Source organism: Mytilus californianus, unplaced genomic scaffold (genome assembly GCF_021869535.1).
Source record: "Mytilus californianus isolate M0D057914Y unplaced genomic scaffold, xbMytCali1.0.p SCAF_1, whole genome shotgun sequence".
Lineage (NCBI taxonomy): Eukaryota > Metazoa > Mollusca > Bivalvia > Mytilida > Mytilidae > Mytilus > Mytilus californianus.
The window spans coordinates 8,679,834-8,698,619 of NW_026262581.1; the positions used below are offsets into that span (position 1 = coordinate 8,679,834).

General features: G+C 32.4%; 1 protein-coding gene across 1 annotated transcript; it reads right to left on the reverse strand.

The window, feature by feature from the left end:
- Window positions 1–6,382: 6,382 nt before the first annotated feature.
- Window positions 6,383–13,743, reverse strand: LOC127714097 (BTB/POZ domain-containing protein 19-like). The gene is made up of 7 exons (XM_052220058.1): window positions 13,660–13,743; window positions 13,130–13,355; window positions 11,970–12,023; window positions 10,702–10,830; window positions 9,411–9,542; window positions 7,997–8,122; window positions 6,383–6,911 (listed from the first exon to the last, which is right to left on the reverse strand). Exons 1-7 carry the CDS (start codon window positions 13,740–13,742, stop codon window positions 6,774–6,776), a joined length of 888 nt encoding a protein of 295 aa, XP_052076018.1. The 5' UTR covers window position 13,743; the 3' UTR covers window positions 6,383–6,773.
- Window positions 13,744–18,786: the final 5,043 nt, after the last annotated feature.

Genomic DNA, 18,786 nt, shown 5'->3' on the forward strand with positions numbered 1-18,786 from the left:
GGAACATAACTTGTGAATGGTGAAAGTGACGCAATCCAAATGCGAACTTGATTTGTGTTTGTTGGTAATAATCATTGTGTTTAATTTTCATAACAGTTGGTTTAGGCAAAGTAAAGTAAGGGTGCGGAAACGGCAAATTCAGTAATTTTTCCATTTATTTCCGTTATATCGATATATTTATTTTGTTACCTCGATATAATCATATCGTTATATCGATATAACTAAATCGTTATCTCAATATATTTATATCTCGAAATGTATTTCTTACTCTAAAAGAAGTATATAAATATATGCAGTGTTGTATGGAACTTGTATATGTATATATATTTATAATTCCATGTATACTACCAATGAAAGCTACTATGTAATTATCATGCATTTATATTTCTTATATTGTATGCTCTTATCATATTATTATGCATAGGGAACTTTGTATTTTTTTTAACTTTAAGGATAAAGTGGACTTTTTTTATCTTTCTATTGCCCCTGGATAGATGGTATTTCTGTAAACAGGGAACCTTAGTCTGTTACCTTGACTACTAAGATAACTGTAAACAGGAAATATTTTGGAATAATAATAATAATAAAAAAGGCTCTTGCTTTTACGATTTTCAAGATATTGTCAAAATTATGATGAAAATTTTGAAAAATTGCAAATAAATGGCCATAGCTCTTAAACAAGTTTTCCGATCAACCTGAACTTAAATTTCGGAAGAGGCAGATCATTATGTACTTACCCTCTGCTAGAATTTCGATATCTGTAAAAAAAAAAATTTAGTTGCAAAACAGCCCTTTTGACAGTCGGCGTCCGCCATTTTGAAAAATTGGGGCCATGGCCGTTCTGTGACGTCGACAGTTTTTATAGGAAAGACGTTCAAATCGTGGGTGGTGGGGTTCAGAAAAAAATGCCCCTCCCCCCTCCCCCAATACATATACTTTTAATTTTGGAACATAAATATATCGAGATAACGATTTAATTATATCGATAAAACAAAATTAATATATCGATATAACGATATAAATATAGAAATAACGATATAATATATCGAGATAACGATATAATATATCGAGATAACGATATATATATATTGAGATAACGATATAATATTTTTTTTAGGTCCCCTATAGGCTTACGTATTATAATGTATGTGTATTTTAGAATAGACACTATCTTATTAACCATCGAGATGATCTCTGAAGAATTCCGTATGTCATATGCACAGGTAAATGGCATTGTGTATAAGTTTTACAGGCACTTGTCTCTGAAAAATAACTTTGCATATATATACCTTAGTGTTATATTAAGGTATATATGGATTTTCTTTCAGAGACAAGTGCCTGTGGTCATATGACCTGATGTAACATAAATATTAATATCAATATTCAGGCAAGTACATGCAATCTTAAAATGACGTTTTTTCTAAGTCTGTTTCTTGTCATTAATTAAAAAAATGTAAATCATCGTTTTACCTGTATTTGAATGATTTTTTGTCTGAGTTTTTTGTGGGCAGAATCAGTCATCGAAATGGAACTTCCCGGTGGCTGCCTTGTTTCACTTTTCAATGTCGACATTCTTTTCTTTTTAATAATTAACCATGGTTAGCTCATGCGAAGCCCATCCCAGTTAAGGGTTAAATTGAAGTTCCCATGAAGTCAGATTCAAATGAGTTGAATTAATGACTTGCAAGTCAATTGTACATCATCAATGTCTTTGAGCTTATTTTGATAAATGTTTGTAACAAAAAAAATCATATTTTGAGTTTTTGCCAACTTCATAGCTAATGCCCCTTTGTAAAGGTTTTACCAAATAAAACATCTCAGCAAGTTAAGAACCCTTGCAACAACACTTCGAGGGTCCGTTTGTGGCATGTTACAAGGCTAAATTTCGGTATATACCCTAATTTTCCAGTGGCAATCCAAACTTCCGGCCCTTCATCCCGGTCGCTCATATACAGGACCTACATGTTGTATTTATCGTTAATTTGTTCTTGTCCTGAACATGAAATATTTACCACTCGACGTAAAGCAAACAACAATCAATCAACCAACAAAGTAAATAAAAAGTAAAAAAAACTGTTAATTTGGTTTGTTTTCGATAAACATTTTAGGTGGTGTGAAACCTTTTTTTCAAATTAAAATCCAACAATTATTCTTTAATGTTAGGATAGAATGTAATACCAATCTTAACAAGTTATGATGTCAACATCCTTGATCTTGTATCTTTTTTATGATTAAAATGTTGTGTTCATGATGAGAAAACACAGACACAGCGAACTAAATGATTTTTTTTTAAATCTTAGAACTCTTTGGAAGATTACCAACGATGGCAAATCATTCCATATGACATCCCATTGGGTTGGAACTTCTTATATCAAGATAAAAAAACAGGATAATTGTTTGATTTCCATCTTATAAAAAAAAATACTATTGTAATTATATTTTTGCGTCTGGGATTATTTTGAATTGGTATCAGTTCGCTTACGTATCCTTTGAAGCTATACTAAAAAAAAAAATTTTTCTATATTGCATTTCTGTACAACTTTTCTTTGAGCATTACACAAGATCGTGTCGTCAAGTGCTCTGTTCACGACGACGCTACTGTTTGAAATCTACACAGATGCAGAGTTTTAAAATGTATGAACATTGCATATGGCGAGACCAAACAGGCTTCATGAGCACCCAAAACTACTTCCCCTTTTAATTTCGATTATAATTGAAGTAGTGCAATATCATGCGAAATTTGCATTTAAATAAATGATAGGCATTATAATTAAAATATTGTGATGGTCAATCAGATTTTAAAGTCATATAAAACAAACATTCTTTTAATCACGGTTTTCCCTCGCATTTGAGCAGTGCGTTTCTGAAGATTTTGATAAGATAAAGGATTTACTTTTAACAAAAAGTTCATGTACACGGTTTTTATAGACTTTATATCTGATGTTCAGTAGTTGTCGTTTGTTGATGTGGTTCATAAGTGTTTCTCGTTTCTCGTTTTTTATATAGATTAGACCGTTGGTTTTCCCGTTTGAATGGTTTTACACTACATGTAGTAATTTTTGGGGCCCTTTATAGCTTGCTGTTCGGTGTGAGCCAAGGCTCCGTGTTGAAGACCGTACTTTGACCTATAATGGTTTACTTTTATCAATTTTGACTTGGATGGAGAGTTGTCTCATTGGCACTCATACCACATCTTCTTATATCTATTTATAGTAAAATAAGCCATTCAAGTACAATGTATATAAGCTATTCAACTTTTTTTCAATTTGAAATATCATATTACTTTAAAGTTCAAACTCCAGTTTTTTCATCAATGACAAAAAAATGCATAGTTATGGTACATATATTGTCTAAACAACATTTAGATTTTTTATCTGGACTAGAATCTCAACAATAACATAAACATATTCAAATTGAGCAGTTGATCTGGTCTCAATGTTGGTATCTAACATTTCTTTTCTCTATTCTTTTATGGTTTTCATCTCGTATTGATAAGATTATAATATTGAAACTACGAATTAGCATAATTTATCCTATAAGATTACATTTACCGATGTGATCCATCGTCCTTGATATTATCCGAAATCAAGTCTATATTTGTTAAAGAATCACATGCAGGGGCTTTGAATTCTTGAAATTGCACTGTAAAACTAAGAAAACGAAGAAATTTGCGGAAGATGCTTAATGTAGGTCGAGTTTCTCTTTTATGAATATAGTATAACACAGCTCCTCAAATGCTACTGTCCAAGTAGTTTTGAATTCAACATCGTGCCCGTTCCTTTAGATTTGCACATCCAAATGAATATTTCAATTGATCTATTGCAATTTCACTAATTATTTTAGAAGTCATATTAAAACAATAAATAACAAATGACAAAATCTGAGCTCTATATTTTTGAGAATCAAAACGCCAAGTTCTCAGTCATATTTGAGAATAATGAAAACATTGGTAAACCGTCAAAGCTCATTTTTTCTTCTTCTTCGGAAGTTAACGAGGAGACACGCTTTTCTTTGCAGAGACAGTCTTAAGTTTGATGTATCCCACAAAATTTTGTTTTGTGTTTTATGAATGCCTTTTTTTGTCTGATTTCTTCACATCTTTCATATTAAGTTGTTTTCAACAATTTTATAAATTGCATAAAAAGAAATACATTTGTAGAGTTAGAATTCTAAAATTATTTAATGTAGAATTTAATGCATTCGATTGAGCAATGTTTTGTTGAACTGAAATTTACAAACTCTCGTACTTACGTCTGGAGACATATACAGTCCTTTTATCAGCAAATATATGATTCAGACTTTCACAAAACAAATGTATGTTTCGATAATACTGCTACACTGTTGGGACATTCAAGCATGAGCTTACAACAAAAGCTAATGCATACCATAATGATAACATCATTTTCAATATAGAATATTTCATGTTTCTTTAATGACTGCGTAGAATACACTCATACCTTTGGTAACAGATGAGTTTAATATTGATATTTTCAATATTCTAAATTATATTTATATAATGCTTTATGTGGTGAGATATCAAAGAAAACATGCAGCTATCATGGATTATAAAATGAACATTTTTTTAATATGTTTAGTGTGACTGTAAATCATCGTTTCAATATGATTTTATACATTGCTAACATATTGAATTGAAAGAGTTAATGGATTTTTAGAAAAGCAGTAACAAATGAAACATTCGTTGCCCCCTTTTAAAAAAACGGTTGAAGCCAACTTATAAATTCTGAAAAGAATACTGTAAGATTCCTTGTGCACTTGACTAACATCGTTATATATTCACTGGCCCAAAAAGTTAGAAGACGTGTATCGTGGCTTTGTTGTGACTTTAGCTAAATTAATATTAATCATGAAAATGCGATTTTTATAAATCATAATGAGACAGTTTACTATCACTTAATTTAAAAGGTGAAAACTGGACGTGTCTTACCGCGAAGCAATACATTGATGCAAAATCTGATAGCGGTTTATCCAGAGTACAGACCAAGTATGGAAGATAGTCAACAATAAAATTGAGAATGGAAATGGGGAATGTGTCAAAGAGACAACAACCCGACCAAAGATTAGAAAACAGCTCAAGGCCACCAATGGGTCTTCAACACAGCGAGAAAATCCCGCACCCGGAGGCGGGCTTAAGCTGGCCCCTAAACAAAAATGTGTACTAGTTCAGTGAAAATGGACATCACACTAAACTCCGAAACATACAAATGAACTAAAATTAAAAAAAACACACAAGACTAACAAAGGCCAGAGGCTCCTGAGTTTACTTCACGTACTTAAAATTTTGAAGACTGCAATAATCGTGTCGCATATATCAGCACTGAATCGATACCAGTGATTGTGAATTGTAAGTAACCATGGATATCATTCACCACCCGGTAACAAGAGGTTCACCACATGTTCCTTTTGGTAATATACCGCTACACAAATTTATCCATATTTGGTCACTATAAATTTTCCAAACCTCTGGTCTCGTGGTAGTATACTAGCCTCAAGTGCGGGTAGGTTCAAAGTCAGAACAACGTATCTCGCAAAGAGGCGGAAGATACGGAAAGGGACAATCAAAATTCATAAGTCGAAGGGAAAGCGACAAAACCATAAAAAAAAACCGAAAATGACGAAATGACGAACAACAGTCTACACAAACACTACCGTAACGTATTAAACTAAAGACTGAGCAATACGAACCGAGTGTGATCTTATGTAAGGAAAGGATAAGCAGATCCTGCTCCTCATGTGGCGCCCTTCGTGTTCACGATAAGTACAAATTCGGTGCTACGACATTTGAAGCATATACGTTGTCATCTGTACTTGGTTAATACATCAAATACGAGTCAATGACCCTTTGGTTATTCTATATCAATCAAACGGAAATTTATGTAGCAAAAAAATAAATTGTTAAAGAAAATCTATGGGCTGGTTTTTAAATTTTAGGATTTTTAGAAAATTTTAAAAAGATTTTTTTCCACGTTCATTCAAAACGAATTTACATCTATTTTAATTTTGAAAGAAATCATTCAATTATACTTCAGAACATTAAACATGTTAAAGGGATGCATGTTTTTTTAATTTTTAGTTTTTAGTTTAACACGCCGAAGTTAAATGCAAAATCTAATAACAATCTATGACCTTCATTAATCACGCTAAACAATCAACATAAAGACAAATGTGTAATCAGAGTAACGAATCAAAACTCCTCATTGGTCAGAAACTGCTTCTCAAGCTTTACTGTGACACATTCTATCACTCATAGGCTCCCAGTGGCTTTAAACCAGTTCTTAATTAAAATTTAACTCAATTTCATCCAGTCTGCGGGGACCTTGTATCGAAAGCCAGTAATGTGTGACAATTGAGGTAACAATAAAACTGAATTATCTTTTAATTTATTATTTGATACATTTTAAAGCGTAACACAGTTAAGATACCATCGTTAAATAATAAAAATGATCAAATATTCTCACATAAGAATGCGACATAAAAAGTAGCGCGATTTAAGATCATTTAAGAAATAAGGGATTATCTGTGCTTCAACACAAATCTCCCAATATATAAAATGTTCTTAGAATAACTCTGTTAAATAATTACTTTATTACTTTCCCTTTTTAGCTCACCTGGCCCAAATCCTTTGCTCTATTGAAGACAAAATTTACTTACTCAATTAAATACAAATGTCAAATAAGAAACAACCGTCAGACAGATTTTTTTGAAGAAAAAAAACATCCTAGCAATACTACTGGTCATGTCATATTTATCGACGTTTAAGCTGAGGGTGCTTCGGTTAACAAGTGAGTATGGTGTTCCCTGCTTTCTGTGCCTGTACGCACTCTCATAAGAGGATTACCACTGTCGCTTTTCTTTGTTGCATGAAATTTCCATGCTACGCTGAAGCACTCGATCTGCAAATCAAATGAAAAGTATATTAAATACACACATTTTTTAAATAAAAAAGTTTAAAAACATAGAGCTCTACGCAACGATATATTTTCATAAATGTTATCTGTAGTCTCAAATTTATGTTTGTTTACTTTTATTATTAGTATAAGTAAAATAATTAGTAGATTTAGTGGTAGAACTAGTAGTTGCAGTGGTAGAACTAGTAGTTGTAGTGATAGAACTAGAAGGTGCAGTGGTAGAACTAGTAGTAATAGTGGTAGAACTAGTAGTTGTAGTGGTAGAACTAGTCGTTGTAGTGGCAGTAGTAGTAGTGTTAGAACTAGTAGTTGTAGTAGTTGTAGCGATAGAACTAGTCGTAACAGTGGTAGAACTTGTAGTAGTATTGATAGAACTTGTAGTATAAGTGATAGAACTAGTAGTAGTAGTGTAAGAACTAGACGTAGTAGTGGTAGAACTTGTAGTTGTTGTGGTAGAACTAGTAGTTGTAGTGGCAGTAGAAGTAGTGCTAGAACTAGTAGTTGTAGCGATAGAACTAGTCGTAACAGTGGTAGAACTTGTAGTTGTATTGATAAAACCTGTAGTATAAGTGACAGAACTAGTCGTAACAGTGGTAGAACTTGTAGTAGTATTGATAAAACTTGTAGTATAAGTGATAGAACTAGTAGTAGTAGTGTAAGAACTAGACGTAGTAGTGGTAGAACTTGTAGTTGTAGTGGTAGAACTAGTAGTTGTAGTGGAAGTAGAAGTAGTGGTAGAACTAGTAGTTGTAGTGTTAGAACTAGTAGTTGTAGCGATAGAACTAGTCGTAACAGTGGTAGAACTTGTAGTTGTATTGATAAAACTTGTAGTATAAGTGATAGAACTAGTCGTAACAGTGGTAGAACTTGTAGTAGTATTGATAAAACTTGTAGTATAAGTGATAGAACTAGTAATAGTAGTGTAAGAACTAGACGTAGCAGTGGTAGAACTTGTAGTAGACGGTCTTTCTCCTTTGAATAACAAAAAAAGTTAGGAAAATTATATTAACACTTTCATTATTTTTATGTTGGCTTCGGTTTGATTATACAAAACAAATTAAATGACTTACTGGTACAAAGGGTTCTTTTCTATTTTCTACTTCAATTTTCTCTATTTCTTCTGGGGTAAAAAGTGTTAATCTGATCTGTTTTACTGCTTTCTTTCCTATCTCTACATAAGGCTTCTTCAGAACGACCTGTAACGTTAGACCTCGTGTTACAATAATTTTACAACTAATTTGTTTTTCTGCATTCGTTGTATCGTTTAATATATATTCGGTGTTCTTTTAAAGTAATTGAATCCTATGTTTAATTTTGTGATATTTTTAATATAATTTGCATATCTACACAAACTTGAATGTGGCATTCGTAACCTGACCAAAATCTATGTCAATTTCACTGGGATATACTCATGCGCGATATAAGTTGAAATTGGAAGTAAAGAAAAAGCCAAATGCTTTGGGATTAAACCCATTTTTCTAGAGGTTATGTGTGTAAACTAGGCAGCTGACTCACAAACTTTACATTATTCAGTTTATACATCAATAATTCTTAAAAAAAGTGTTGATTCTAATAATGCATTACTTCACCTTTATGATACTTCTTTAAAAGCAAAATACAAAATATGTAACGAGGGTTACGAAACGGTACCTTTCTTATTTGGAAATGAAAAAAAAAATGTTACTATTATGTACAAAGGGAGATGACACAAAATGTGCTTCTAATGTGTTTTTGTCTCGGTGTTCTAGCTAGATGATAACGATTTCCTCCGCGTAGACTATTCACGTCTTTGACAATTTGCGTACTTGACGTAAAATTAACCATGAGTTGATTTCAGTTTCTTTATGATGTAATTGTTTACAAATTATGCGAGCCTTCTAAAGAGGGTATCTGCTTTATGAAATCTGCATTTGTTGTCTCGAGTTTGTTGTAGCGATTAATATGTATGTTGTTCTTTTGTCAGTCTTTAGCATGTTTAGTTTTTTACTTTTTGTCGTTTTTCGTTTTTGCCATGGCGTTGTCAGTTTGACTACGAACAATAAGTGTGCATATCCCTTGATTATCTTCCGTCTATCTTTTAACATATTACAATCCTTAGGCATATTAGTAACAAAATGTTGCTTGTCTTGGTCCATTTCATTAGGTCGTTAAGTCTTATGGTATTAATGCTCTTAATATAATAATTTAAATGCTAATTGTATGGGAACATGTTTGTCACGCATTAAATAAAATTAAGTTTGTCATAGTAACATATTTGTATTATTATTTTTAGTAACAGTCCTCTTGATTGGTGTTCACACTTATAAAGTTCTTATCTTACCTAAACTATTTTATGGTTTTTCTCAAATTGTATATATGTATGTGTATGTACGTTAGTATCGTATACGGATAGTTGTAGGTGGTTAGTACAACACGACTTAAAATTTATTCAATAAGGGAGATAAAATGTCTATATGAAAATTGCCAAAAAATTTATTGACTTACAGAGTTCACTTGTGACCAGTCTCTTAGGTATTTCAGTATCTTCGATTCGTCCATTGTTAAACCATCGCTCTTTAATGTCTCCACCAATGAGTCTTCGGACAGCTCTGCAAATCCCTTTGATTTAAACACATCCTAAAAATAATCTTTCATGTCTTTAATTCATATTCATAACTGTTCGCACAATGTTGATATTTTGTTGCAAGAATTTTAACATTTGGGGATAGATCTATTGTGTAGTTGATATTATTGCAGGAAAACCCAGTTTGAAAATTTGATTTTATTCTTCGGAAAATCTTTTTGACTTTTGCTGATTTTTAAAAAAAACTTTAAACAATTGAACTTATGCTTTGTTTGTATGTAGTTTCATGGTATATACTGACTAGCAAAAAGAGTCTCGAAAGTGAAAAATATTAAATCTGAAGTTGTCGTATGGGATAAATGGGCTGATTTCCTTTTATTTCCACTATAGACAATGAGGGCATGTTGGATAGGTTCAGAAAGTTTGCCTTGTAACAAATCTACCATTAATTCCCCAAACAATTGTTGATGTTTTTTTTAAAGTGCACGCTACTGCTTTAGTGTATTTACACACCACACAGAGCCAATACAAAGTCCCCCCCCACCACCACCACCACCACCACCACCACCACCACACACACCACTCTGTGAGGTTAAACAAATGTCAGTAACTTACTACTTGATTTTAGCATTTCCATAAAAGTATTACCAAAAGAATATTAGATTAAAAAAAACGTTAAGGGTTCTGCAGAACCCGTGTAACTCCTGCGAATTCTGCGGTCATTGCAAAAAGTATAATGTGGACTGCAACAAAACTAAGTCTATTTTTATCAGTAAAATACAAAGAATGAACAAGATAAAAGACCACTGTGTGACACAACTTTGCTATCTACTGATCACGAAGAAGCTTCTGTCCAAGTTTCATAGAATTCAATGAAGGTTTGAACAAGTTATTGATGTCTAAAAATCTTTAACCCTAAATTGTATCTAAATTTTAATCGTAAAAAATGCAAGTTATCAGTAAAATACGGAAAAATGAAGAAACCGTTTAAAAAAATAGCTCTGGACACTGTTCTTAAGAACCTTCTTTGCAAGTTTCGTAAAATTCCATGGTTATTGATGTCTGAAAAAAATGTAACCACAGACTGACTTCAATGTTGACAACACGACAATGCCGACGACATGTAGGATGGCTATATCTGGCATTCACGATTTTTTTTCACAAGAAAGAACAAAACAAATCAGAAAACAGACACAAACATATATAACATACCTCTGTGTGGTCATCAATAAATAAGATGCATGCGTCTTTGAGTTCATTCTGGGCGAACACTATGGATGCTTGTAGACATTCACAAACGTTGTGAACTGCTAAATTCTCTATCAAATAGCAGCCTGCAAGCTAAATGGTAACAACAATTGAGAAACTTCTAACAATAAATATTTGTAACCAGATTTTATAAAATGTGTAAATCTTTAGACGCTGAGCTTTATGTTTAACGTGCTAGTTGACAAGGTAACCAACCGTCCGCATGAAATTTAATGCAAAAAGTTTGCTTAATTGCTAAACGCCTGTATGACATTATATCTCGGCAAACCAATTCTAGGACATAACTCTGCGAACTAAAATTCCAGGTCCGCTACGATTACACATACTGCATTTTCTTTGAACTCTGTACACACCCTGAGTTCAGAAAGTAAGACTCGTTTCCAAATTTTTAATTGCATTTTTCGAATACGAAGAGTGTCAACATTTTGGGAAGTAACATTTTGTGACATAAAATCCAATGATAAGCAATATAAATGTCCATAAAACACTTAATTAATCCTCTTGTTACAAAACTCTACAATAAAAAAACATTCCTTAACACATATAATAGAAAAGAAAGGATACGCGGTATCTATCCATGACACAAAATCAGAATAAGCACAGCAAAAACCACAAAAGCAAATGAACAGCTATTTTATTGCTGTTCTTCGTATTAAGGTCACAGTGAGGCCTTGAACACGGAGCAAAACATCTCTCGCCTCAATGCAAGTTTAAAACTAGCACCGGTTTGAGCAAAATTCTTTGCAAACTGACGATCACACCACAACTTTGGTATGCATGCTAATCCTGAGGTAGGTCATACCGTATTTTGTTGAAAGTTCCACGACAACACTTTACAGCGGTGATGGAGTCTCCTTTGTACAATTTTCATAAATGTCAAATGAAAAATCCTGCACTATTTTAATACAAATTACATTTTTCAAAGCACCAAATCTTTGGATTCACTCGCACCTTTTTTCGATGAAGCTGGTAAGTAAAAAATATTCACTGCATCCAACAAAAAGAAGGGCTAAATTATTTATTTATGTTCCTTAAATTTAGTTAAGATGAAGATTTTATACAATTAATTTTTTTTTTCATATGTACTGCATCAAATTCTGATTCCACTGCAATGCCCCCTTTTCCCAGTGGTGCACATTTAGCATACCAAGTTGAAATACTAATTGACACGGCTGTATCTCTATATCATGATATGCATAATTTCTATATACCTTTCTTAATTCTTCTAGCCCGTATTCTAATCCTATTCCAAGCGAATCAATAGCCTGCAAAACAGAAGTACAAGACTCCAGGTGACCTTCGTTTTCAAATAATTACATACATTAAAGTTAATAAAAGTCAGTAAATTGATGATCGTAAGAGTGTTGCAATTCTTGATGTAAACCCAATACTACTTACTTTTAAAACAAGTACACGCGTAGCTTATGCATATATTAATTACTTCTTTATCACAAACGGTATTTATAAAGTCATATCCATTTGATAATTGAACATACAGAAATTAAATTACCAAGAATGTATTTGGCAATTGTATAGTCAACTACAATTAATAACTTGAGCATGCAAAAATATAGTTACTTTAAACTATTCACATGGATGTCTTGTATGTTTTTTTTTTAATTTTAGTTCATTTATTTGTTTCGGAGTTCAGTGTGACGTCCATTTTCACTGAACTAGTACACATTTTTGTTAAGGGGCCAGCTGAAGCCCGCCTCCGGGTGCGGGATTTTCTCGCTGTGTTGAAGACCCATTGGTGTCCTTGGGCTGTTTTCTGCTCTTTGGTCGGGTTGTTGTCTCTTTGACACATTCCCCATTTCCATTCTCAATTTTACTAGTACACCAATGTTGAACTGAAACGGTCATTTTGATCTGAACAGCTCGTAAAAGACTTAAAATTAATTATTAAGTTATGTTCAGTCCTTCAGTAAATTTTCAAACTTTACCACTGCGGTAAATTCAGTACTGATTAGACAATTCGCTTGTGGTCAATTAAGATCGGTTCAGTCTATGTTTATAGTAGCTTTTATTTACCTGTACGAAACTAGAACGTGCTGAATTGTCTGAAAAGATACTGAACAGTACTAAAGAGACTGCAAGCAATATATCTTAACAGAACTTGCTTTACAACAAGAAAATATTTGAAAAAGAACTTTATCTCTTACCAAGAATTGACATTTTTCGTTTCAGACTTATCAGTAGAAGTAAAGATCAAAATGACCGTTTCAGACTAAAATTAATTTACGAGTGATTGAAATTTGTTTAAAGTGAGTGAACTGCCTATTTTTATTGATTTCATTGTCAATGAACAAATTGATTAATAAATGATTAACTATTTTCGGTATTACTCAGAAAATAAATACATAAAACCTACAATTTTTGGTGTCAGTGTGACACAGTTGGTGTAGATAAATTCCATCACAGCGAGAAATATATCCGGTGTCATGTCTGCCAAAACAAAAGGAACAGTATTATCTACCACACCGGCTCTTTGTGCCTGATCCTGAAACATTGCCTTGAAAACAGCACACCGATTGGCTAGGATGCATCTGTGTGCGTATATAGGTTTTCTGTTTGATCCAATCAAAAATTTAATGTCACTGAAAATATATTATATACGAAATATTTGTATACTCTCCGTATCTATCTGTGACCATCCTGGACATGTAAAAAGGAGTATTTTATAGGACTGTTATGCCTGTGACTTGGAAGTTAGAATACACATTTAAAAAATCTCAGACTACAGTTCCATAAAATCTAAATTCAAATATGTCAAGAAATTACCATATTATTTGGTTACCAGGTAAAGGTTTGAGATATAATATCAAACATTTTTGCCGTTAAATTACATTGTGAGCTATACACGAACATAAGTAGATGTTCTGATCCGAGATTCTGACATACCTTTGCTCTTTGTTGTTCACCAATCGTTTCATCTGAACTGCAAATTCTTCTATATTCCCCTTCATAGTTTTTTCGTTCGCCATTTTGTAGTATTGTATTTGAAACACCGTCAGTAAAAATGTTTTAAAAGTTTATGCATAGCTAAGCGGATAAAACCTATTAATCTGGATTAATTTATTTGGTTAATCATTGATTTAAAAAGATCTTGTTTGATGAAGAAAGTGGTATATGGCATTATAGTAACTTAAAATTGATGATAATAAAAAGGAGCAAGTTTGAAAAGTAATAAATTATATACTTGCAAAATGTAAAGACTGTAATAAGAAGGCCTTCTCAATCAAAATGTTAAAAAACAAACTTGATAATTCAAGACTTATAACTCTATAATCACTATCTCATTAACGAAAACACGAATCGTGAAAACAGCAGCTTATTTGACAAGGCCGCTAGCATTGTAAAGCAGCACTAAATGGCATCAAATGAAATCCTCATGATTGTATTTTTATATACACGTAATAACAAATGTCATTGATCAAAGTATTAAATGTTTTCCATTACAAAAATAAGTACCTTCTAATCCGATTTTGAACTTAAAAATGCAGAAAATAGACGAAATAATTAGAAAATAGCCTCTATGATCGGATACAGAAAAAAGATTTATCAATCAATGAAAGATGAAATATTTTATATTTATTATGAAAACAATGACAATTATAAGACCGTATTTATTCTAAAATTTGCCAACAGTTTTAAAGTTGAAAATCAAATTATCTTGCAATGTGTTATAGAGGAGGCAGTTATATAATTTGATATCTGCAAATACATTTTAGAAGATATATGATGAATGTTCCAATGACACCAATCGTGGCCATGAAAGTTTTCATCTTGCCTTAAAGAATTCACTTAGTAGGAATTAAAAAAACAGCATTTGTTTAAAAAGTGCACACAATTTGCAGCCCAAATGAAACCGGAATTTCTTTTCTCCTACATAATCTATAAGTATGAATCAGCGGCACACCCTTTCACTTTACATTTGTTTCAGTTCTAGAAGAGAGGCAAATGATACAAAAGGGACATTCAAACTCACATGTCGAAAATAAAATGAAAACGCCATGGCAAAAAAAAAAAACAGTATACAAAACACAACATAGAAAACTAAAGACTGAGCAACAAGAACCCCACCAAAAAACCGGGGTAATCTCATGTGCTCCTGAAGTATATCTAGTACGTCTATTGGTTAATTCTTTCTTTTGGGATGCTGTCTCATTGACATATCTCATTTATTTATTCATATTGTACAATTGCAAGTCGTTTTTTTTTCATGACACACCTACTATCATAATAGTTAATAATCAAAACAACCTCGATAGTCTCGTGGTAGCGTGCTCGCATCCTGGCTGGGTCAAATCAAAGACTTTTAAGATTGGTATCTGCTACTTCTTCACTAAGCACGCGGCATTAAGGAGTAAGAGCAAAAACTGCTTGGTTCGGAGTCAGAATAACGTGTCCGGTAGGGTATCAATTTATCCTGCGGATTGTTACCTTGAGAACTAGGACGTTGGCGATCTATTTCAAAGGAGGATTCATATTCATTTCCCTTTATCATGTCCAGTTTACAGTTGGTTTCACATCGAGCAAAGCAGTCCCTTCTTCTCGTAGAAGAACTAGCTTGTTACTATCATATGGTCTGGCGGATATCTGGATGCTACTCATCTTCGTCTGATTCAACGGAGCCATTTTCAAGATCTATGACAATCTACGTCCTCACTGTGGTTCTTTTACAGCGCTTTGTAAAAAGTTCTGATCAGTTGAACAGTTTTATTTGATGAAACAAATTTCAATTTGATCAGAATTTTGAATGAAATGCAATTGGTTTAGTGAAACACGTACAATCAAGTCTCTGTAAAACTTCGGCATAATAAATATTGTCAATAAGCATGAACAGTTGGTAAATATTAAAAAGAACTCAGCTGGTTTAAGTACTTCCAATCTATGCAGCTATATGCTGTCTATCAATTTTTTTTTTATTGTTTTGGACATAAATCAGGACCTGGTTTTCCCGTTTTAATTGATTTAAATTTTGTCAAGCAAGTCTTTTATAGCTCACTAAACGGGGTTTGTATATTGTTGAAGGCATTTTGTTGGTGTATAGCAACTTCATTGGCAATCATACTACATCTTCTTACTTTTATAACAGTTTTAGCTGCTTATTCACAATACCACATGGCAATGAAATGATAGCAGTCTTGCGCATACGGTAATCTTTTCCAAGACATATAATATATCACTTTATTACTATGGGTTATAGTTACTGTGATAATTTTATTAAATAATTGAAGCTTTCAAGTATCATGATCTTGAGGAAATGTTAATAGACACTCGAGGATTGCCATTTGTTGTACCAAAATATTAGTCTTTCTGTACAATATAATTTTCATCTTTTACTAAATATAATTTGAAATAATATTTTTATATATTTTCAAACAAGGGACCCCATTGGAAATAAGCTATACTATGTAAGCTTTTATGGGATATCCCAGGCTTCTTTCTAAGCACTTTTTTTGAAATATATTATGACACTATTTTAAAAGTATATATATATATATATATATATATTATTTGTCTTGTTTTGTCTTGTGAATTTTTATATATGTGCTTGAATTTGCCTGAATAAAACTATACTATACTAAAGTAATAAATAAATCGTACCTCTTATCAGTATCTTTGCACAAATCTTTAGGCTAGCAAAATGTTTCATGTGGGGAAGAGAGGAGGGGATGAGTTGGCAACTACATTATGGGGTGTTCTAAAAGTTGTGGGTTGTAGACACACGATAATGTTTTCCCTCCATAATGGATTAAAACTGAATTGTAATAAGTCTATGGTATAAAGGTCTTATAACATGTATCATACTTACCAAGGGTGAACTTCAATAAAGACTGAAAGACTTTTGAAAATGACGCTGTCAGTAAATAGATTCAGTGGAAATTTTTCTTACCATGCACTTTTTTAATCATTGTTTGCCAAATGTCTGGAAAAGTATTTCATGCATTATAAAGGCAATTTATTCGAAGTTGACTTAAAACTGATAAAGAAAATTTTGCCGCCATTAAATTCCCAAATGACTGCAGCACCTAGTGCAATACTGGAAAGGTGTTCTACACAAAGTGTTGTTACCATTTTTCATTGTTCCAAGGCCATATAAACCCCTTTCAATGAGTTGAGACAATGCATAGTTATTCCAGATATACTGGTATTTAAAAAATATTTAGAAAATGTTTTTATGTAAAATCTGAGATAATTATATTAACAAAAAAATAATGATGAACAAATCTGAGATTTTTTTTTTTGTTTGTTGATGTTTTTATTTTAATTTTTCAGAGGAGTCAGCTGTTGATGTGCTCTGCTGGTCTGTCCAATATTTTTGGTAACCAATGTTATCCTTTTTATGTATAATCTATTGTTGAAGGCCATTATGGTGAATTTAGATGTCATTTTAAAAAACTTAAAAGTAATGTTTGGTTGCTGACTTACAATGTTTATAAATATTGCACAGCTTAAGCTTATGTTTTTAAAAAATTAATTGGTTAAAATATCAATTAGACAGCAATTATACAGCTCAATAAAGCCAGAAAATACACCAGGACAACCAGGATATGTCAGAACATACACACATACATACTTTTACCTGCCATGTAAAGCATTGCATTAAAGGTCTATGCACATAATAAATAGACCTTTACATGAAATGAAAAGAAGGAAACGTGGTTGACTTCCAATTAAAACTATCCACCAAATAGATGTGGAAGTCAACAATTGTAAGTCACTGTATGGCCTTCAACAATGAGAAAAACCGATGCCGTATCATCAGCTATAAAAGGCAATGACAAGGAAATTGAAAAACAATTCAGACAAAAAACTAATGGCCTAATTTATAACAATTCAATTTACAAGAACGTGAACCAACAGCAAACACTGAATTACAGGCTCCTGACTTGGGACAGGCACATAAATAATGTTTGTGAGACCTCAACCCTCAACCTTACCTGGGACAGAGGTGTAACAGCACAACATTAGAACAAACTGTAAAAATCAGTTGCAAATGGCTCAACGAAATAGATAGGTAAGGACTCTTAAAGGAGCACAAAAAAACAACTAACGTAAAAACAATAGACACAAAGTTCTGATATAAGAGTACTCACAGTTACTGAAAGCTAGTTCAAAGCCAATTACATCTAATAAATAAATCATGTTCTCCCAGACTAAAGTATCAATCAGTACAAATCCAACAGATTCAGAGTAAAGACATCATAAACAGTCTGAGAAATGCAGGACCTTGTAATTTTATTCAAAGGATCAATGAGTTAACATGAAACCAAGGGTCTGGAAATGGTCATATTTGCAAGACATGACCGAATCTGAAATCTATTTGTCCTAAATGACAAATTGGGATTTAGGACAAATTTTATTTTTTTACAGAAATAATTTTGGTCATTTCGATGAGATCGGGTTTCTTAATCGCCATTTTGCACTTGTTTTTGTTTTGTTATCCCTTTCCTGTAATAAAACTGCCACTTCGTATAGTATGATAATCCTGAGGGCCCTCCTAATAACTATATTAATGCCTCCGGGAAATATTTCCTAATGATCGCTAACCACTTTTTACCTGTGTTTTTAGTTCACACCTGACATTGATCACAAGCTCAGAACTAATATTATAAAAAAATTAAAATTCCATGACAACTGTCTTCATCATTTAATTAATTTTCAGCAAAGACAATCGTCGATTCTGATTTTAAAATGTTTCTATTTACAAAGAAAAACGTATTTTTTCATGAGTAACACACATGCTTTATTTACTATGTAATACCCATGCCTGAAATTCTCTTCAGCAGATTAGACACTGAATCGTAAAATGCAAAATGATTTTATGCTAAATAAAACAAGTGCAACTTTTATTTGTAATATTCAAACACTTTTAAAGGTAAAAAAATTTAAAAAGCCGGTGATTTCCTGTCAATTTGATAAACAAAATGAATCCTGGAAATGAGTCCGTAATTACTCGTACTTTAGTATTGTTGCAAAACATCCGGTTTAATTTTGTCTTCAAAATCGAAAAAAACGTTA

What these genes read in the sequence shown, in the direction of transcription:
- LOC127714097 (XM_052220058.1), bottom strand. Translation starts at nt 13,742, where the DNA reads ATGGCGAACGAAAAAACTATGAAGGGGAATATAGAAGAATTTGCAGTT. An exon ending in GTGAACAACAAAGAGCAAAG is followed by an intron (nt 13,356 to 13,659) that starts GTATGTCAGAAT and finishes ATATATTTTCAG; the next exon opens with TGACATTAAATTTTTGATTG. An exon ending in GAAAAGAACCCTTTGTACCA is followed by an intron (nt 6,912 to 7,996) that starts GTAAGTCATTTA and finishes TTTGATTTGCAG; the next exon opens with ATCGAGTGCTTCAGCGTAGC.